This window comes from Salmo trutta, chromosome 25 (assembly GCF_901001165.1).
Source record: "Salmo trutta chromosome 25, fSalTru1.1, whole genome shotgun sequence".
Lineage (NCBI taxonomy): Eukaryota > Metazoa > Chordata > Actinopteri > Salmoniformes > Salmonidae > Salmo > Salmo trutta.
Genome location: NC_042981.1, coordinates 13,269,807 through 13,292,622, shown reverse-complemented (window position 1 = coordinate 13,292,622; position 22,816 = coordinate 13,269,807). Strand labels below are relative to the sequence as shown.

At 42.9% G+C, this 22,816-nt stretch overlaps 1 protein-coding gene across 1 annotated transcript in view; it reads right to left on the bottom strand.

The window, feature by feature from the left end:
- pals1a (protein associated with LIN7 1, MAGUK p55 family member a) overlaps positions 1 to 22,816 on the bottom strand; it is a 60,067-nt gene that overhangs the window by 20,952 nt on the left and 16,299 nt on the right. Inside the window, exons 2-3 of the mRNA XM_029712963.1 lie at positions 7,704 to 8,254; positions 6,194 to 6,402 (exon numbers count right to left, since the gene is read on the bottom strand). Of these exons, the coding sequence (XP_029568823.1) occupies positions 6,194 to 6,402; positions 7,704 to 8,079 (585 nt within the window). The 5' untranslated portion in view covers positions 8,080 to 8,254. The remainder of the gene's footprint in view (positions 1 to 6,193; positions 6,403 to 7,703; positions 8,255 to 22,816) is intronic.

The following is a 22,816-nucleotide window of genomic DNA, read 5'->3' as shown; positions in this document are numbered from 1 at the left end:
TTGTGGGGTGAAAGTGAGTTATTCTAAGATCTGGTGATCCATGCTCTGCTGATGGGCCTTCAATGGCCTTTAGAGTGGCCCCAGCCCCCAGCCCATGCAGGCCCCAGCCCATGCAGGCCCCAGCCCATGCAGCCCCCAGCCCATGCAGGCCATGCAGGCCCCAGGCCATGCAGCCCATGCAGGCCCCAGGCCATACAGCCCATGCAGGCCCCAGGCCATACAGCCCATGCAATCCCCAGCCCATGCAGCCCCCAGCCCATGCAGCCCCCAGCCCATGCAGGCCCCAGCCCATGCAGGCCCCAGCCCATGCAGCCCATGCAGGCCCCAGCCCATGCAGGCCCCAGCCCATGCAGGCCCCAGCCCATGCAGGCCCCAGCCCATGCAGGCCCCAGCCCATGCAGTCCCCAGCCCATGCAGGCCATGCAGGCCCCAGCCCATGCAGCCCATGCAGGCCCCAGCCCATGCAGGCCCCAGCCCATGCAGGCCCCAGCCCATGCAGGCCCCAGCCCATGCAGCCCATGCAGGCCCCAGCCCATGCAGGCCCCAGCCCATGCAGCCCATGCAGGCCCCAGCCCATGCAGGCCACAGCCCATGCAGGCCCCAGCCCATGCAGGCCACAGCCCATGCAGGCCCCAGCCCATGCAGGCCCCAGCCCATGCAGGCCCCAGCCCATGCAGGCCATGCAGGCCCCAGCCCATGCAGGCCCCAGCCCATGCAGGCCCCAGCCCATGCAGGCCATGCAGGCCCCAGCCCATGCAGGCCCCAGCCCATGCAGTCCCCAGCCCATGCAGGCCCCAGCCCATGCAGGCCATGCAGGCCACAGCCCATGCAGGCCACAGCCCATGCAGGCCACAGCCCATGCAGGCCACAGCCCATGCAGGCCACAGCCCATGCAGGCCACAGCCCATGCAAGCAGAATAGTAAAATAACCAGTGAGTCCACAGCCTAGGCCCCAGGTTCAGCTTGAGTTATGTTCAAAGCTATTTTATCACGTATACTTGCATGCCTTTGGTATGTCATAGAATAAAGCAAAGAATCTGTGAAAATAGATGAATTACTGCTCATTCTATAAAGATACTCGGAATTGGCCTGGAAACATTTGTTGGTACCCCTTATGAAAGATAATAATTGGATTATAGTGGTATTTCAAACTAATTAGTATCACGCATGTCTCCAATCTTGTAATCAGTCATTCAGCCTATTTAAATGGTAAAAGTAGTCACTGTGCTGTTAGGTATCACTGTGTGTACCACACTGAACATGGACCAGAGAAAGCAAAGGAGAGATTTGTCTGGAGAAGGCACCCATCAAACCTGAGAGAGCTGGAGCAGTTTGCTCAGGAAGAGTGGGCCAAACTACCTGTTAACAGGTGCAGAAGGTTTTACAAGGGTGGACGCAGGCAGAAAACAGAGCTAGGCTAATCCCACTATGGTGTTGTTTGTGTCTCTAGTATTCGGTATACTCTGGTCACGTGGTTCACATGAGGACTGGCCAATAGGACACTCCGTACATAGGAAAGACCGCCCCACACAGTCCCTCCCTCTTTGAACCCTGGTGGCACTGGCTCCCTATCAGGGAGTCAGTATATAATGGTGCAGCCTCAGTGTGTGTGTGTGTGAGTGAGTGAGTGAGTGAGTGAGTGAGTGAGTGAGTGAGTGAGTGAGTGAGTGAGAGACACACACAGTGTATCTGCAGGTTCCATCAAGTTGAATTTAAGACCTTTTTAATGCCAATTGAAATGCAATTTAATACCAATTTTGAGGTCTGCATGTGCCATAAACCTGCTAATATTCCCATATTTCTTCACGCCGTCACCAATAGAAAACGTGTAGGCTAATCATCTTCTAATGGCACTAATATCATAGACTAATATATTTGGAGCTAATTCACCAGCTGGGTAAGTAGAAAGTCAAAACACATGAGCTAAATCACTACCTCAATCTAATTTACACTGGAAGTAGCCATGTTTTAATCTAACAGCATTATTCATAAGTCATTATTCACTGTTTGACCAAATCATTTAATAGCTAAAAAGTTAACTAGCTAGCTAACAAGTGAGCTAACTAGCCAAGCTACAAGCAATGTTTCGAATTGGCTATCTATTTTGTAGCCTACCTCACTTGCTGTGCTCTCATCTGGCAACAGCCAACTTGCAGTGGCGCGCACACAGAGAGAGAGAGAGACACAGAGACACACAGAGAGAGACACAGAGAGAGAGACACAGAGAGAGAGAGACACAGAGACAGCCAGAGAGACAGAGCCAGCCAGAGAGACAGAGCCAGCCAGAGAGACAGAGCCAGCCAGAGAGACAGAGCCAGCCAGAGAGACAGAGCCAGCCAGAGAGACAGAGCCAGCCAGAAACATAGAGAGAGAGAGAGAGAGACAGACCGAGCCACAGCCAGACAGAGAGAGCCACAGCCAGACAGAGAGAGACACAGCCAGACAGAGAGAGACACAGCCAGACAGAGAGAGACACACACACACACACACACACACACACACCTAAAAGGAAACGATTCCCAAACCTTCCATAACAAAGCCCTCACATACAGAGGTGAACCTGGAGAAGCTTCCCCTCAGCCAGCTGGTACTGGGGCTCTGTTCACAAACAGACCCCACAGAGCAGCACAATTACACCAAACCAAATCATGAGAAAACAAAAAGATCATCAACAAAAATAACTGACCAAACTGGAATGCTATTTGGCCCTTAACAGAGAGTACACAGTAGCAGAATATCTGACCACTGCGACTCAAAATTAAGGAAAGTTTTGACTATGTACAGACTCAGTGAGCATAGCCTTGCTATTGAGAAAGGCCGCCATAGCCTGTCTTCTCTTGAGAGATAGGTCTGCCCATGTGCAGACTGCCCACAAAATGAGGTGGAAACCAAGCTGCACTACCTAACCTCCTGGCCAAATGTATGACCATAGAGACACATATTTCCTTCAGATCACACAGACAAAGATTTTAAAACAAATCCAATCTTGATAAAATCTATTGGGTGAAATACCAGTGTGCAATCACAGCAGCAAGATGTGTGACCTGTTGCCACAAGAAAAGGGCAATCAGTGGAGCACAAATACCATTCCTGTAGTAAATATAACCTATATTTATCTGTTTATTTATTTTTCCTTTCATACTTCAACTATTTGCACATTGTTACAACACAGCCAATAATAACATTTAAAATCTCTATATTATTTAAAAACTTTTGTGAGTGCAATGTTTACTGTTAATTTCTGATTTATTTCCCTTGTTTATCTATTTCACTTGCTTTGTTAATGTAAACATATGTTTCCCATGCCAATAAAGCCCTTTGAATTGAATTGAGAGAAAGGCAGACAGAGAGATATAGTGAGAGAGTGTGCGAGGCCCTATTGTGAGTTTCCCGTCTAGTCCAGGTCAGTGAGTTTGAGTTCTTGATAAGTTTGGGCTCTAATGATGGGGCGAGCTGAGCACAAGAGCTGTTCTGTGCTGCTGGCTGGGGCAGAATGTGAAGAATGAGAGGACAGGAGGTTATTATGGTGTCTCATTAACACTTCTGCACAATACAGTGATTCCAGGCAGAGAGGCTTTCTCCTCAATCAAGCTTCATTAGTGGACAAAACATACAAAAAGACATTTGAAGTACTTTGGCGAGGTTTCTGTCCATTTAAAACCTCTTACACTGCACAAACTCTGCTGAACTTCAAGCTCACGGCTAGTAGGCTACCTAATTCAGGCAAAACTTTCTACAACTCCTACAAATCATACTCAATTGCTTGTGTGCATCTTAGTGTGTGCGCATGCGTGCATATATATATGTGTGTGTGTATCAAGTGTGCATCCCCCCCTTTCCTCCTGAGCCAGTTCATGTGCTGAGCCCCTTCTGATCTAGGATCAGTTCTTTCTACGCAAACCGTACCCTTAACCCTGACGTAGTAATACCCCAAAATGACTTGAGATCAGCATCTAGGTGTGATCTCCTGGGCCAGGCCCTGAGCGCGGTGTGTGTAAGGAATAATCAACGAGGGGCTATGCGTTCTGTGGGAAATAACACACAACGTTGAAGGTGTCTGCCACATCACACTTGCTAAGACGGCTAAAATCTGCTAGCGAGCTGATCAACAACTGTAACAATGTATTTGAGAGACAAGTGATCATTGTGGAACTTTATGTTTTCAATAAACATTGGAAACGAAATCTAGTTTACATGCTGTCAACAATCTAATCCTACCCTCTCTGTTTTGTCCCATAGTTGCCCAGGTGTCGGTTTTGTTGCTAAACAACCAGCCCGTCTATAAGAGTGGTAAAGGGTGGGCTGGGCCGGTTCACGTGCTGCTGTGACAGATCTGTAATAGAGGTCGACCGACTAGGATTTTTCAACGGCGATACCGATTATTGGAGGACCAAAAAAACCGTCACCGATTAAATCGGCCGATTTTTTATTTATTTGTAATAATGACAATTACAACAATACTGAATGAACACTTATTTCAACTTAATACATCAATAAAATCTATTTAGCCTCAAATAAATAATGAAACATGTTCAATTTGGTTTAAATAATGCAAAAACAAAGTGTTGGAGAAGAAAGTAAAAGTGCAATATGTGCCATGTAAAAAAGCTAACGCTTAAGTTCCTTGCTCAGAACATGAGAACATATGAAAGCTGGTGGTTCCTTTTAACATGAGTCTTCAATATTCCCAGGTAAGAAGTTTTAGGTTGTAGTTATTATAGGAATTATAGGACTATTTCTCTCTATACGATTTGTGTTTCGTATACCTTTGACTATTGGATGTTCTTATAGGCACTTTATTATTGCCAGTGTAACAGTATAGCTTCCGTCCCACTCCTCGCTCCAACCTGGGCTCGAACCAGGAACACATCGACAACAGCCACCCTCGAAGCAGCGTTACCCATGCAGAGCAAGGGGAACAACCACCCCAAGTCTCAGATCGAGTGACGTTTGAAACGCTATTAGCGCGCACCCGCTAACTAGCTAGCCATTTCACATCGGTTACACCTGCCTAATCTTGGGAGTTGACAGGCTTGAAGTCATAAACAGCGCAATGCATTGCGAAGGGCTGCTGGCAAAACGCACAAAAGTGCTGTTTGAATGAATACTTACGAGCCTGCTGCTGGTGCCTACCACCGCTCAGTCAGACTGCTCTATCAAATCATAGACTTAATTATAATATAATAAAACACACAGAAATACGAGCCTTTAGTCATTAATATGGTCGAATCCGGAAACTATCATCTCGAAAACAAAACGTTTTTTTCCTTTCAGTGAAATACGGAACCGTTACGTATTTTATCTAACGGTTGGCATCCCTAAGTCTAAATATTCCTGTTACATTGCACAACCTTCAATGGTATGTGATAATTACGGAAAATTCTGGCAAATTAGTTCGCAATGAGCCAGGCAATGAACGCAAGAGAAGTGACACAATTTCATGTTAGCAGGCAATATTAACTAAATATGCAGGTTTAAAAATATATACTTGTGTATTGATTTTAAAGAAAGGCATAGATGTTTATGGTTAGGTACATTGGTGCAACGACAGTGCTTTTTTCGCAAATGCGCTTGTTAAATCATCACCCGTTTGTCGAAGTAGGCTGTGATTCGATGAGAAATTAACAGGCACCGCATCGATTATATGCAACGCAGGACAGGCTAGATAAACTAGTAATATCATCAACCATGTGTAGTTAACTAGTGATTATGTTAAGATTAATTGTTTTTTTATAAGATAAGTTTAATGCTAGCTAGCACCTTACCATGGCTCCTTGCTGCCCTCGTGTAACAGGTAGTCAGCCTGCCATGCAGGCTCCTCGTGGAGTGCAATGTAAGGCAGGTGGTTAGAGCGTTGGACTAGTAACCAGAAGGTTGCAAAAACGAATCCCCGAATCTCCCCTGAACAAGGCAGTTAACCCCCGTTCCTAGGCCGTCATTGAAAATAAGAATGTGTTCTTAATCTGACTTGTCTAGTTAAATAAAGGTGTAAAATAAAAATAAAAATGGCTAATCGGTGGCCAAAAATACCGATTACCGATTGTTATGAAAACTAGAAATCGACCCTAATTAAGTCGGCCATTCCGATTAATCGGTCGACCTCTAATCTGTAAACCCTGATCGATGATCAGTTTACCCTAACCTGAACCGTTCTAATCAGAACACCCCAAACTGACTCCAGATCAGGACTCACCTCGTGTGCCAGGCCCTGAGCGCGGTCTGTGTGTGGGAAGGGCGGGCTGGGCCTGTTCATGTGCTGGGCCACAGCGTTGTGGATGTTGAAGGCCTTCTGGAAGTCAGTCTTCTGGACCAGCTGCAGCACCAGCTCCACGTCCTCCTGGCTCTGGCCGTCAGACAGGCAGTGCTGCACCTGCTTCAGGGACATCAGCAGCTCCTCCAACTCTGTACGGAGGAAAGTGAGTCAGGCATACATATACTGTACTGACAGGTCACCCATAGAAATACAGTACACAAAAGCCAGACACACACATGCAGAAAAAAAAATAACAGTGAACTCAAAGGAACTATGGTCAAGACAGGATATTAATAGCTGGGATACAACTCCAGAATTAATCAAATTCTTCAATCTTTCCAGCTCTCTCAAATCCAGACCCCTCTTTCAGGCATATCTGTCCAGTGTAAGTAATACCAAAATAAGGAGAGGGTTGGTGTGTCAAAGGGGGTATGTTATTAGGAAGCTAGTGTCATCTCATCTGATGGAGGACCTACTTTCTCTCTCCATATTGTTTTTTTTTAGGCTAGGCGACCCGTTAGGCCAGGCGGGCTACGCGACCCGTTAGGCCAGGCGGGCTACGCGACCCGTTAGGCCAGGCGGGCTACGCGACCCGTTAGGCCAGGCGGGCTACGCGACCCGTTAGGCCAGGCGGGCTATACGATGCATTATTAACGTGGCAGGAAGAGTGGTAGAGCAGGCCAAGAACAGGAGATGGGTCACCTACTCAGGGAGAGAGAGCAGCCATTGTAGCCTGGTTCAGAATGTTTTGTAACAGACTTTTTAATGAATGTCCCCTCACAGGATCCCCCCCTCCCCGAGGATCACTCACAGAGCTTTAGAACAGGAAGGCACCCACCATAGGCCTACAGACTTGGAGGGTGTTGTGTGATATTCATAAGCCTACTTGGAACAGTGAACTTGGGTTAAGAGACTGAGGGAAAGCCACAGACCGACACAGAGGATACATGTGTACTGAGAGAAAAGAGATGGATGATTATAAAAGCTAGAGATGTCAAGGTCAGGGCTATTAAGCTGTAATTTTAGTCTGGTTGATGTCATGTGTCTGTCTGATACTGATGTGTTGATGCTGCAGCTTGGTCCAGGCCTCTCTTGAAGAGATGTTTATCTCAACGAGACAAACCTGGTTAAATAAAGGTTAAATGATAGCTCCATGCTGTTCTGACAGCTCAAGAAGTGTATTCTGAATTCTAGATGGACCCAACCCCCCCCCCCCCCCCCCCCCCCGTAAATCTAAAAAGATCAACTTAAGCAAAAATGGCACTTCCTTCACCACACTATCTGAGCACTAATGATGCCATACGTACATCGTGTGGTTGATTTTAAATTCAGCAGGACACAACCACCAACGTTATCTTGGCTAGTGACCAGAGACTGATGCCAAACAACTGACACTTAATAGAACATTTAATATTGTATAATCTTTGTTCTCATATTCAGTCCTACTCACCCAGTAGAGTGGGGGCCCCCAGGTTGGGTGGCAGTCCCAGTGGCCCTCCAGGGCCCTCGATGGGGTCGAAGGTGGGGTTATCGATGCCCACCTTGGGGTTCTGAGACAGCTTCTTGAGCCGTATGGAGGCGGTCAGATCCAGCTCCTGTCTGTTCCTGCCCTCCTCCTCCTTCCTCCTCCTCAGGTCTTCCTGGTGCTGACGGATCCTCTCCAGCTGGGCAGAGCGCCTCACAGGCAGGGTACGAGCACCCAGGTCCCCCGGGCAGTCCACCGCCATCTCCCTGTGCCACTGCTGGGGCTCCTCCTGGTTGGCCTCAACTCCTCCTCTTCCGTCTGACTCAGTCATGTGACCGTTCATATAGGATGTGGTTATCATTATCACCCTTGCGCCTTCTCCTGCTCCTCCTCCTACGTGTGTGTGTTTGCAAGTGGTTGGCTGGGGGGAAACACTATGAAAGGTGATTTCTGCATGTCCGGGACCTGGCGGCCATGACACCCTAACGCACTACTGATGACTCGGCAGATGCTGGGATTCCAGGAGGGAAGGACACCTGCAGAACAGGAAGGGAAGAACGATTAGTATGGTACTGCAATGCTGTCGGTCACAGACAAACCACAACATAATACAGCCACACTACCTTACATTTCAATACCAGGGATTTTTCTGCCACTGTAATCTTTGGGCAGGCCGCCTAAGCGTTTCTTTTCGGGTTGCCTGAGTCCAAACAAATGGAAATACAATCTCAGTATTAACATTTTTTTTTTACTAAAATCAGATAAAGTTGGAGAGAAGAAAGTGGACATATAATTCCAAAATCAATTAATTTAAAACTGCAAAAATGTCTCTAAGCTCCATGGAGAAATGTGTAGAATTGCAGTAGATTGGCTTACAAATGAAAAAAAAAAAAATGTCTCTACACTGCGAAGATGGGGCCTCTAAAATGTACCTGTACCGAGGGGCCGACCACGCTCAACGCCCCTTTTTTATCCAGAAAATAAAACACAATAAATCCACAGAGTAATCAATCACTTACAGTACATCTCACCATCCAGGATTCAACCCAAATAATGAGCTTTTTACACACACACCTCCCCAGCCAACGTCTAAAACCTCTATTCCCAACCCACTGTAAAGAACCTGAAATAAACTTCAAGTGGAAGCCAGAGACGAAGCTATTTACACACGTGGAACCCAGAAAGAGTAGCGGCTGCTTCAGCAACAGCTAATCGGGATCCTAATAAAATATTACAATACTAAATAGGCCAACCAAAACAGAGACACCTAGCTACTACACTACTTCAATCTGTGGTCCCTGCTATTCTCCACAGGTCCCTGCCTCACGCTGTGGTCCCTGCTATTCTCCACAGGTCCCTCCCTCACGCTGTGGTCCCTGCTATTCTCTACAGGTCCCTGCCTCACGCTGTGGTCCCTGCTGTTCCCTACAGGTCCCTGCCTCACGCTGTGGTCCCTGCTATTCTCTACAGGTCCCTGCCTCACGCTGTGGTCCGTCCCTGCTATTCTCCACAGGTCCCTGCCTCACGCTGTGGTCCCTGCTATTCTCTACTGGTCCCTGCCTCACGCTGTGGTCCCTGCTATTCTCTACAGGTCCCTGCCTCACGCTGTGGTCCCTGCTATTCTCCACAGGTCCCTCCCTCATGCTGTGGTCCCTGCTATTCTCTACAGGTCCCTCCCTCACGCTGTGGTCCCTGCTATTCTCTACAGGTCCCTGCCTCACGCTGTGGTCCCTGCTATTCTCTACAGGTCCCTCCCTCACGCTGTGGTCCCTGCTATTCTCTACAGGTCCCTGCCTCACGCTGTGGTCCCTGCTGTTCTCTACAGCTCCCTCCGCCGTCAGTCTGTCAGCTGGTTGAGCCAGACCAGACCAGGCCAGAGGCCATTATCACTCAGTTAATCACCTTATATTACACACACAGACCATTTTAAACCAAACAAATACCTCAGCCCTCACACACACTCGCGGGCACGCAAACAGAGTCTCTCACAGTCAGTCAAACACCACACACACGCGCACTTTTAACCCTTGACCCACAGACACACTCCCCTCTCCAATGGATCTCTCTGACAAAAGGGTCAAAGGGCACTCAGAGAAACAGCTCTGCAGTTTTACACTTAAGTAAAACCTTTAGTGCTGTCCCCGACAAAAAAAACTAAATCTTGGTCGACCAAGTCGTCTGTTCTTTCAACTAGAGGTTGACCGATTAATCGGCAAACGGGTGATGATTTAACAAAAGCGCATTCGTGAAAAAAGCACAATCGTTTCACAAATGTACCTAACCATCAATGCCTTTCTTAAAATCAATACACAGAAGTATATATTTTTTTTAAACCTGCACATTTAGTTAAAATAAATTAATGTTAGCAGGCAATATTAACCAGGTGAAATTGTGTCACTTCTCTTGCGTTTATTGCACGCAGATTCAGAGTATATGCAACAGTTTGGGCTGCCTGGCTCGTTGCGAACTGTGTGAAGACCGTCATTAACTTGCCAGAATTGTACATAATTATAACATAACATTGAAGGTTGTGCAATGTAACAGCAATATTTACGGTTTCGTATTTCACTGACAGAATAAAGGTTTTGTTTTCGAAATGATAGTTTCCGGATTTGACCATATTAATGACCAAAGGCTTGTATTTCTGTGTTTATAATATTATAATTAAGTCTATGATAGAGCAGTCTGACTGAGCGGTGGTAGGCAGCAGCAGGCTCGTAAGCATTCATTCAAACAGCAGCTCTTAGCAATGCTTGATGCACAGTGCTGTTTATGACTTCAAGCCTATCAACTCCCGAGATTAGGCTGGCAATACTAAAGTGCCTATAAGATCATCCAATAGTCAAAGGTATATGAAATACAAATGGTATAGAGAGAAATAGTCGACGCGTCACAATTCCTATAATAACTACAACCTAAAACTTCTTACCTGGGAATATTGAAGACTCATGTTAAAAGGAACCACCAGCTTTCATATGTTCTCATGTTCTGAGCAAGGAACTTAAACGTTAGCTTTCTTACATGGCACATATTGCACTTTTACTTTCTTCTCCAACACTTTGTTTTGCGTTATTTAAACCAAATTGAACAGGTTTCATTATTTGAGACTAAATAGATTTTATTTATGCATTATATTAAGTTAAAATAAAAAAAGTGTTCATTCGGTAATGTTGTAATTTCCATTATTACAAATATATAAAAATAAATACAAATAATAAATAAAAAAATTAAAAACGTCATTGGCTTTTTTGGTCCTCCAATAATCGGTATCGGCGTTAAAAAATGATAATCGGTCGAACTCTACTTTCAACCAATCGATTGGACAACATTGTTAAAAGTGACATTTTCCATATATAAAACATCCTATGTCTTTGAATCAAATCAACTATATGCACTGAGCTTGTCTGATGCTTTAACGCTAGAACCACTAAAGCTGTCATTTTAGTGGATTGGTATATTCCAATTCTAATCTCTAAATGGTATGTACCCTATATCAGCCCACAAAATCCCAGCAGTCTTATCCGTCTACTAGGAGTACACAGTGAGAGTGTGTGTAATTTACAATGGCAAGAAGAATGGATGCACATGCTGCATTAACGCAACTACAAGATTTGAATGAAAGGTTCCCAGACGCTGGGGAAGAAATGAATCATGACGTCTCTGATGATTTCTCTTCTGATTCTGAGCCTCAGCCTGAACCTACACATCCGAGGCCTAAGTGCAAAAAAAGTCAGAACACTACGCATTGAGCAGGTGCCCGCGACACCACCAAACGAAACTCTGACGAGGCTTGTGGAACCTTATGTTGGCAAGGAGAGAAATGTCATCATGTACAATTTCTTCACTTCCACTGGTGAACAAGTTGCTTGTGAATAAAACAAACCTTGTCGGCACCATGACCAAAGCGAGAAGGGAGCTCCCTCCCTCTGCACAAAATAAGGCACCTGCACAGCCGTACAATGCTGAAGAATGACAAAACTCCCACTATACCAATGCAAGGCAAGAAAGACAGTTTCTGTCATGAGCACCATGCATCCGTCATTTACCATCGACAGAACACAAGAAAAAAATAGATACTATTACGCACTACAACCAAATGCATGTAAATATTATATAATACGCAACGCCACATATCAGGGGTCATCAACTACTGATGTTTTCATCATTTGGCTGCGCGTTTTGCTGACGGTCTTTGTGGTTCGGGTATTTTGTAAAAACATAGGATATAATATAAAAGAAGCTGTGTTCCAACACATGGTTTCTGTTTCATAGTTGTAACAAAAGGCACTCCATAAATAAAATGTATTGAACAGTCGAATGTTTTTACATATAGCCTACAGTAATAAACGAATGAAAATGCTATTTTGTTATTTGAAATGAAAAAAAATATTGTATTCTAAATGTTACCGAACACATTCATGAACACAACCAAATGATTGTTTCAGCAATAGCATATATGAAATGTATTAATTATACTGTTAGAATGTAGCAGTAAGAATGACTGCTAGTTAGCTAGATGGGAGGTCCCTCGAAGCCCAGTGGCTCCAGTGTTAAATGCACAGTTTGATGAAATAATTAAGACAAATGATTCAAGAGGGAGCCTGATGACCATGCTGTGTAATAATAAAAAAAAAAAATAATAATAATAAAATTACAGAAAGTGCCTGTGTGACTGGCACACGCTGTCCCACTCTCCTTCAGTGAACAGGCACCACAGCACAGCAAGTGTTTATCACGCTGTGCTAAAGCTGCAACATAATTACAGCCATTTTGTTTTTTACTTGTTTCTCTGACTGAAAAGTTCTGTTACCGAAATACCTAATTTGTTTAGGAAAAACATTCCCTATTCCTTTAACCCTTGCTCTCTTTACGTGAAACATGTATGTATTGCATGCACGTGACCAATAGGGCCTGCCCTATAGCCGTCTATCAATCACATCAATAAATTGGATATAACTAACTCCGAACATAGTAATGTCGACAGCAAAATGGATGTGGAGGATGTGAAAAAGACACTGGAAACGGGTTAATGTTTACTGGTTGCTCAGGAGGGAAAGGGGAAGTCAGATGTGTGGAAGACATTTGACTTAGTTGTGGAAGCTACTGGAGATCCAGAAAAAGGAGGGTATAGGAGCAAGCACTGCGTGAGTATTATGTGTGCCAAACAGTTGCTGTTAGATTACAATATAATTTTTACTGACCATTTGGAACAGTGTGAACACTAAATAAATAAGTGTAACAGAGTATGTTCTAACACCACAAAAAGATATATAAAGTCTTTATCACAGCACACTAAAAACAGTTGCTGTTAGATTACTAAATAAATTATAAAAATGTACAAAACAAAAAAGTCTGTTGTAAAGAAAAAATGAATACAGTGCATTCAGAAAGTATTCAGACCCCTTGAGTTTTTCCAGTTACGTTACAGCCTAATTCTAAAATGGATTAAATAACCCCCCCCCCCCCCCCCATCTACACACAATACACCATCATGACAAAGCAAAAACAGGTTTAGACATTTTTGTATATGTATTACAAATAAAAATCTGAAATACCTTATTTACATCAGCATTCAGACCCTTTGCTATGAGACTCTGTTGCATTCCGTTTCCATTGATTATCCCTGATATGTTTCTACAACGTGATTGGAGTCCACCTGTGGTAAATTGAATTGATTGGACAGAGTTCCTCTGTGGAGATAGGAGAATCTTCCAAAAGGATAACCATCTCTGCAGCACTCCACCAATCAGGCCTTTATGGTAGAGTGGCCAGACGGAAGCCACTCCTCAGTAAAAGGCACATGACAGCCCGCTTGGAGTTTGCCAAAAGGCACCTAAAAGGACTCTGACCATGAGAAACAAGATTATCTGGTCTGATGAAACCAAGATTGAACTCGTTGGCCTGAATGCCAAGCGTCACATCTGGAGGAAACCTGGCACCATCCCTACGGTGAAGCATGGAGGTGGCAGTATCATGCTGGGGGGGATGTTTTTCAGCGGCAGGGACTGGGAGACTAGTCAGGATTGAGGGAAAGATGAACGGAGCAAAGTACAGAGAGATCCTTGATGAAAACCTGCTCTAGAGCACTCAGGACCTGACTGGGGTGAAGGTTCACCTTCCAACAGGACAACAACCCTAAGCACACAGCCAAGACACAGAAGTGGCTTCAGGACAAGTCTCTGAATGTCCTTGAGTGGCCCAGCCAGAGCCCGGACTTGAACGAGATCAAAAATAGACCTGAAAATAGCTGTGCAGCGACGTTCCCCATCCAACCTGACAGAGCTTGAAAGAATATGCACAAAAGAATGGGAGAAACTCCCTAAATACAGAGGGTATAGGAGAGAATATTGTATGTGACATATTGTTTTTATGCCCGTTTGGAAGTTAACACTAAATACATTCTAAGTAATACCAGAATATCTACTAACAATTTTTTAAATAAATTGTAAAGCCTTTATTACAGCATAGCAAAGATCAAAAAATTTTGAATTTGTGAAATTGCATCATCCAACATTTTGCGGTTATGGGAGGCTTGGTGCTCACGGAATCAATAGGCTATTAAACAAACACAAAATGGCAACAGAAGCAGGATCTGTCTTATTTCTGTAGATATACACTGAGTATACAAAACATTAAGAACACTTGGTTTTTCCAAGCCAGACTGATTAGGGGAATCCAGGTGAAATTATTTGATGTCACTTGTTAAATCCACTTCAGTGTAGATGAAGGGGAGGAGTCTTGAAACAATTGAGTCATGGAATGTGTGCCATTCTAAGGGTGAATGGGCAAGACACTAGAGGTATGGCAGTAGGTGCCAGGCGCACCAGTTTGTGTCAAGAACTGCAACGCTGCTGGGTTTTTCACACTCAACAGTTTCCTGTGTGTATCTATATTAGATTTATTAGTGTTGCACTATTATTCTTACATAATATATAATCATTTAGAATGTCAGTATCACGTCTTAGAGTGGTGGACTGTGCCATCCCCGTGTCCTCCACAATGGATCAGTCCACTGAGACAGGCACCAATAAGACAGGTGTCTTGTGCACCATAAACATTTTTAAAAAAGAATGTGCGACCGCTCGACAAAAAAAAATCTCAGTTATCGACCAAACAACCGACCAGTCGACGAAATGGGGTCAGCCCTAAAAACCTTACACACAAGAAGCTGACCTACAAGACACAGGTTATTATAAAAGGTGACTGAAGTAGACATACAAGATACAGGTTATTATAAAAGGTGACTGAAGTAGACATACAAGATACAGGTTATTATAAAAGGTGACTGAAGTAGACCTACAAGATACAGGTTATTATAAAAGGTGACTGAAGTAGACCTAAAAGACACAGGTTATTATAAAAGGTGACTGAAGTAGACCTAAAAGACACAGGTTATTATAAAAGGTGACTGAAGTAGACATACAAGATACAGGTTATTATAAAAGGTGACTGAAGTAGACATACAAGATACAGGTTATTATAAAAGGTGACTGAAGTAGACCTAAAAGACACAGGTTATTATAAAAGGTGACTGAAGTAGACCTAAAAGACACAGGTTATTATAAAAGGTGACTGAAGTAGACCTAAAAGATACAGGTTATTATAAAAGGTGACTGAAGTAGACCTACAAGATACAGGTTATTATAAAAGGTGACTGAAGTAGACCTAAAAGACACAGGTTATTATAAAAGGTGACTGAAGTAGACATAAAAGACACAGGTTATTATAAAAGGTGACTGAAGTAGACATACAAGATACAGGTTATTATAAAAGGTGACTGAAGTAGACATACAAGATACAGGTTATTATAAAAGGTGACTGAAGTAGACATACAAGATACAGGTTATTATAAAAGGTGACTGAAGTAGACCTAAAAGATACAGGTTATTATAAAAGGTGACTGAAGTAGACATACAAGATACAGGTTATTATAAAAGGTGACTGAAGTAGACATACAAGATACAGGTTATTATAAAAGGTGACTGAAGTAGACATACAAGATACAGGTTATTATAAAAGGTGACTGAAGTAGACATACAAGACACAGGTTATTATAAAAGGTGACTGAAGTAGACATACAAGATACAGGTTATTATAAAAGGTGACTGAAGTAGACATACAAGATACAGGTTATTATAAAAGGTGACTGAAGTAGACATACAAGATACAGGTTATTATAAAAGGTGACTGAAGTAGACATACAAGACACAGGTTATTATAAAAGGTGACTGAAGTAGACATACAAGATACAGGTTATTATAAAAGGTGACTGAAGTAGACCTAAAAGACACAGGTTATTATAAAAGGTGACTGAAGTAGACATAAAAGATACAGGTTATTATAAAAGGTGACTGAAGTAGACCTACAAGATACAGGTTATTATAAAAGGTGACTGAAGTAGACATACAAGATACAGGTTATTATAAAAGGTGACTGAAGTAGACCTAAAAGACACAGGTTATTATAAAAGGTGACTGAAGTAGACATACAAGATACAGGTTATTATAAAAGGTGACTGAAGTAGACATACAAGATACAGGTTATTATAAAAGGTGACTGAAGTAGACATACAAGATACAGGTTATTATAAAAGGTGACTGAAGTAGACCTAAAAGACACAGGTTATTATAAAAGGTGACTGAAGTAGACATACAAGATACAGGTTATTATAAAAGGTGACTGAAGTAGACATACAAGATACAGGTTATTATAAAAGGTGACTGAAGTAGACCTAAAAGACACAGGTTATTATAAAAGGTGACTGAAGTAGACATAAAAGATACAGGTTATTATAAAAGGTGACTGAAGTAGACATACAAGATACAGGTTATTATAAAAGGTGACTGAAGTAGACCTAAAAGACACAGGTTATTATAAAAGGTGACTGTGGAGTCAGTACACATAGATGACATTTCAGTGGGACACACTTTCTGTTGTAATCTCAGGCAGATAACCAATATCAGCTCTCTCCCTCGCTCCAACAGGCCAGCAGTGGTCACATGAAGCCGGACACCAGAAGAATAGATAACCTTTGTCCCTCCATCCATGGATCAACCCCTCCTCCACAGGTCCTGTCACATTCCTCCCTTCCTAGTTCACTCTGAGCTGCACATACTCCCCAGGTCCTGCACTACTGAGCTGTGTCCCAGTGAGTGAGTGAGTGAGATTGACAGGGCACACATTCTAACCTCCTCAGCACAGCTCTGAATCTGAACAAGACCTCAGTCTGCCCTCCTCCTTATCTCAAGAAATCCCATACCTACCTCTTTTTTTTGTCTGGGCTCGCCTCTCTTCCCCCTCCCTCCCTTTCTGTCAGCCTCTCTGCTGTGTGGAGATTACGTGCCTCGAAGGACCCCTATGCATCTCCATGACAACAGCTTTGTCAGCGGGCGGGAGGTAAGGAGACAACACAAAGACACACAGGGAGGACTGTAGAAAGAGGGAGATGTGGGGGGCAAGAAATAGGGTCCTCTGTCCTTACCCAGGTGTTGGTTAGTTAGTTGGTGCTCTGCTCTACAGTAGTAGCTAGGCTGAGGTCTCTCCTCTCTGTAGATTTCCCCCAGGGGAGTGGGTTCTCCTCTTAGGATCAACAGGCAGGCACTCAGTCAGCTAGCTCAGTCAGCCAACTCAGTCAGCCAACTCAGTCAGCCAACTCAGTCAGCCAACTCAGTCAGCCAACTCAGTCAGCCAGCTCAGTCAGCCAGCTCAGTCAGCCAGCTCAGTCAGCCAGCTCAGTCAGCCAGCTCAGTCAGCCAGCTCAGTCAGCCAGCTCAGTCAGGGGGAATGGAGAGGAATGATGTGTTACGACAGCGCCACAACACATTTCAAAACCAACATTTGTTTCAGACCAGGTTGTGCTGGAAGTAACTGTACAAAAAAAAAAAAATGTTATTCTGTGCTGGCACTGTGAAGATATTTTTTTATTCTTCAAGGTAGTAGTATGGGGAATCTACCAATTAAGATAAATGGAGGAAGTTACCTGAGGGAGAAAATCTTACAACACTAAGGCATGTCAGTAATCAGAGTCAGGAAGAACATGGCACAGTTTCTCTAAGGGGAACCCCCCCCCACTCACACTACACTGGGCCCTGTGCTGTCTCAAAGGTCAAAGCGTTGCAGTGACAGCAGAAAATTCCCATGATGCAAATGGTAAGAATGCAAAACAGCATTCAAGAGCAGAGCATAAGGGACCTATTGCCAGTGTGTGCGCGCGCGGAATCAAAGCAAACTTCCTCCCTTATTAAATATGAAGCCGAGTGCGGCAGAGGGATAGATGAAGGAAGCGTGTACTGTTTGATATCTAATAGGTTTATAATGGAAAACACTTGCTCTGAGCTTTCGGCAACAAACAGTAAACACACAGAGGGCTTAATGGGAGGAGCGGAGGTGTAAACAACAAGCCTAAGTTGGTGTAATCGTTTCTATTAGATGAGAGGATTGCCCACTCACCTGCACTAAATAAGTATGGTAAACAAACACCCAGAAATATGCCGTTCACAGGCTACATGTGGTCCAGTGTTGGCAAGAGGGTGGCACTAGCCTTCCTAAGGTTGTGTGTATTTTGTATAGCCTATTAAATCTAAAATACACATCCCGTTCATTGAAATCAAGCAAAATTGATTTCCAAAAGGACTAGAAAATGAACAACTGTCAGTTCATAAGGTCATACTCAATACACAGCGCTTGTATAAATTGTCAAACCAAACGGAAATCATGCAGATGTTTTTGAGTACAGAATAAGTAACAAAAGAAAGAATGTTAAGCGTTTAAAGCTTGTGAAGAGAATCTGCCTGGGTGAAAAGAGAAGGAGCCTGTTTGTCCTTGGAAACTCCAACTCTCTTTCTCGCGCACACACACACACACACACACACACACACACACACACACACACACACACACACACACACACAGCAGACGCTTTGAATGAATAATGTAGTTTCTGTAAGTGACGTAGGATTAGGTTAGATGGCTGACAGTATCACTCACTGGATGAGTTGAAGCTGGACGACCGACACACAAATGAAAATGGTTGGTGGACATATAATTGGCTATTCTAAGCACTAAGGTTAAAAGAGTAAATTAACATTGTTTCCAGAGAAAGGTGATTTATTCTTTGGTGTTGAAGTGTGAACTGTCAGATTCAATGAATCTAATGCTCTATGACAGTGGAATTTCTTTGAATTGCACTGGATTAAATTCTACTTCCAGTCACTGAAACTCTACATCCTATGGGGCGTGGCCAATTCAATTCAAATTTCAACTCATGAGTTGAATGGGAGTCAATTCCAACACATGAATTGTGCTCAATTCAGAACTTTGGAATTGACTCCCATTCAACTCATTAGTTGAAATTCGAATTGGCCACGCCCGACAGGATGTACAATTAGATTTTTGTACACCATGATGAACGGAGCAAAGTACAGAGAGACAAGATTGACAGGAGCGCTCCGAACGAAAGGCAATAAATAAATTGACAACTCTTAAATGGAATGAAATAAACCAAAACTTTTCCCTCACAAGTGTAGCATAAGGTTGTGTGCTCTGCAAACAAATGTTAGACTGTAATGGTAATAATAATAATAATAATAAATTGAATGCATTAACAGAAATTTCTGTAACCAAACAAACATTGTAGATTTAAAAACTATGGTAATTAACGGTAGATGTACTACTGGTGTGCCACCCCCGTGGCCTACACAATGGATTAGTCCATAGTTTGTCTATTTGAATTTTAGCAACCTGGAAACAGTTGGCAACCAAACAATCGAATTGGTCGATAGATTTTTTTTTTTTTTATTGTCAAGCAGTGGCAAATATAAATTTAAAAAAAATGTATGGCCCACGAGACACCTGTCTGAGTGCACTAATCCATTGGAGCGCTCCTGTCAATCTTGTGTAAGGACACATCTGACTAAGCATAAAACACAGCCTAGGCTACCTGGCCTGCATGCAAATGTAGGCCTATAAATGTAAATGTGGGGATCTGATACTAGTTCTGATTGAGAATCTCCACAGGGATGGTGAGTTAAGCCAAAGTAATATTTTCTTCGCCTCAGAAAGCAAGTAAACAAAGTCTGTTTTTACATCCACTGAGAATGATATTAGCTCCTCAACAAAGCAGATTTGAACAATCTTTCCAGTTCTCTCCCATTTGATAACCACTCTGATCTGGTGGAAATGTCATAAAAAAGGCCTACCTGATTACTTCTTAGCTCGTCTGTGTGCAGCTCACTGGAGCAGTAAACGAGGGCCCAGAATATTTTATACAATGTTGCAAGTTTGCTAGTGCTAGCTTATGGCTGGACCCAAGTATATAGTTGATACAATGTTTCAAGTTCCTTGCAGACAGGAAATGCATAGCCAATTTGATTTATAGGATATATATTTTTTTTAAATCTGAATATTTTCTATGTTTTAATTTTTGGGCTTTATGTAGGCTATTATTAAATATTGGCAAAGTTACTTTCAGATTTCTATAATTTCATTTAAAGAGAATTTTGATTAAGCACATGACATTGATTTTGAGATATGAAGACTATTATAAATGAAATTAAACTGTTCCACGAAAGTGTGCATATGAAAACCCTAACTGGCCAGTCGAAATGGAGGGTCGGGAACAGGTTTGTTTCTTCTGGATAGGCTAGATTGGTCTCTAGCTCCCTCTTTAGTAATTTGTGTCTTCAGTGTTTGTTTTTTTTTCTTCATTGGCCCTGTGCTTAGGGTCGTTGTCCTGTTGGAAGATGAACCTTCACCCCAGTCGGAGGTCCTGAGCAGGTTTTCATCAAGGATCTCTATACTTTGCTCTATTCATCTTCGCCTCGATCCTGACTAGGCTCCGAGTCCCTGACGCTGAAAAACATCCCCACTGCATGATGCTGCCACCACCATGCTTCACTGTAGGTTTCCTCCAGACGTGACGCTTGCCATTCAGGCCAACGAGTTCAATCTTGGTTTCATCAGACCGGAGATGGTCTAAGAGTCCTTTAGGTGCCTTTTGGCAAACTCCAAGCGGGCTGTCATGTGCCTTTTACTGAGGGGTGTCTTCCGTTTGGCCACTCTACCATAAAGGCCTGATTGGTGGAGTGCTGCAGAGATGGTTGTCCTTCTGGAAGGTTCTCCCATCTCCACATAGGAACTCTATCAGAGTGACCATCAGGTTCTTAGTCACCTCCCTGACCAAGGCCCTTCCCCCCGATAGCTCAGTTTGGCCTGGCGGTCAGCTTTAAGAAGAGTCTTGGTGGTTCCAAACTTCTTCCATTTAAGAATGATGGCGACCACAGTGTTCTTGGGGATCTTCAAAGCTGCAGAAATGTTTTGGTACCCTTCCCCAGATCTGTGTCTCAATATAATCCTGTCTCGGAGCTCTACGGACAATTTCTTCGACCTCATGGCTTGCGTTTTGGTCTGACATGCACTGTCAACTGTGGGACCTTATATAGACAGGTGTGTGCCTTTCCAAATCATGTCCAATCAATTGAATTTACCAAGCATGGATTACTAATATGATTAGGATTATCATCAACTAGCATGGATTACTAATATGATTAGGATTATCATCAACTAGAATGGATTACTAATATGATTAGGATTATCATCAACTAGCATGGATTACTAATATGATTAGGATTACCATCAACTAGCATGGATTACTAATATGATTAGGATTATCATCAACTAGCATGGATTACTAATATGATTAGGATTATCATCAACTAGCATGGATTACTAATATGATTAGGATTATCATCAACTAGCATGGATTACTAATATGATTAAGATTATGACTAGCTACTGGACAATAAAATTAAATTGACTTGAAAACCAATAGAACATGAGAATAAAGCTGGTTTCAATGGCATATTAATCATTTATAAAATAATTCCCTAAACATTTCAATGGCCGTATTTTGGCTAGCCTACTTAGAAACAAGGCAAGACATGTATCATGAAATTACATAAGGTGGGTGATGAGCGGTGCGCAACAGGCACTGTCCTTCACTCTCCGGTCTTGTGACCATTTAATCTGAATGAGACGTGCAGTCAAAAGTTTGGACACACGTACTCATTCAAGGGTTTTTCTTTATTTTTACATGGTAGAATAATAGTGAAGACATCAAAACTATGAAAAAACACAAATGGAATCACGTAGTAAGCAAAAGTGTTAAACAAACCAAAATATATTTGAGATTCTTCAAAGTAGCCACCCTTTGCCTTGATGACAGCTTTGCAAACTCTTGGCATTCTCTCAACCAGCTTCATGCGCTAGTCACCTGGAATGCATTTCGATTAACAGGTGTGCCTTGTTAAAAAGTTAATTTGTGGAAAATATTTCTTTAATGCGTTTGACACAATCAGTTGTGTTGTGACAAGGTAGGGGTGGTATACAAAAGATAGCCCTATTTGGTAAAAGACCGAGTACATATTATGGCAAGAAGAGCTCAAATAAGCAAAGAGAAACGACAGTCCATCATTACTCTAAGATATGAAGGTCAGTCAATGTGGAACATTTCAAGAACTTTGAAAGTTTCTTCAAGTGCAGTCGCAAAAACCATCAAGCGCTATGATGAAACTGGCTCTCATGAGGACCGCCACAGGAAAGGAAGACCCAGAGTTACCTCTGCTTCAGAGTTCATTAGAGTTACCAGCCTCAGAAATTGCAGCACAAATAAATGCTTCACAGAGTTCAAGTAACAGACATCTCAACATCAACTGTTCAGAGGAGACTGTGTGAATCAGGCCTTCATGGTCGAATTGCTGCAAAGAAACCACTACTAAAGGACACCAACAATAAGAAGAGACTTGCTTGGGCCAAGAAACACGAGCAATGGGCATTAGACCGGTGAAAATCTGTCCTTTGGTCTAGAGGTCGACCGACTATGATTTTTCAACACCGATACCGATTATTGGAGGACCCAAAAAAAAGCCGCTACGGATTAATGAGCCGATTTTTTTATTTTATTTGTAATAATGACATTTACAAAAATACTGAATGAACACTTATTTTAACTTAATATAATACATAAATACTATCAATTTAGCCTCAAATAAATAATGAAACATGTTCAATTTGGTTTAAATAATGCAAAAACAAAGTGTTGG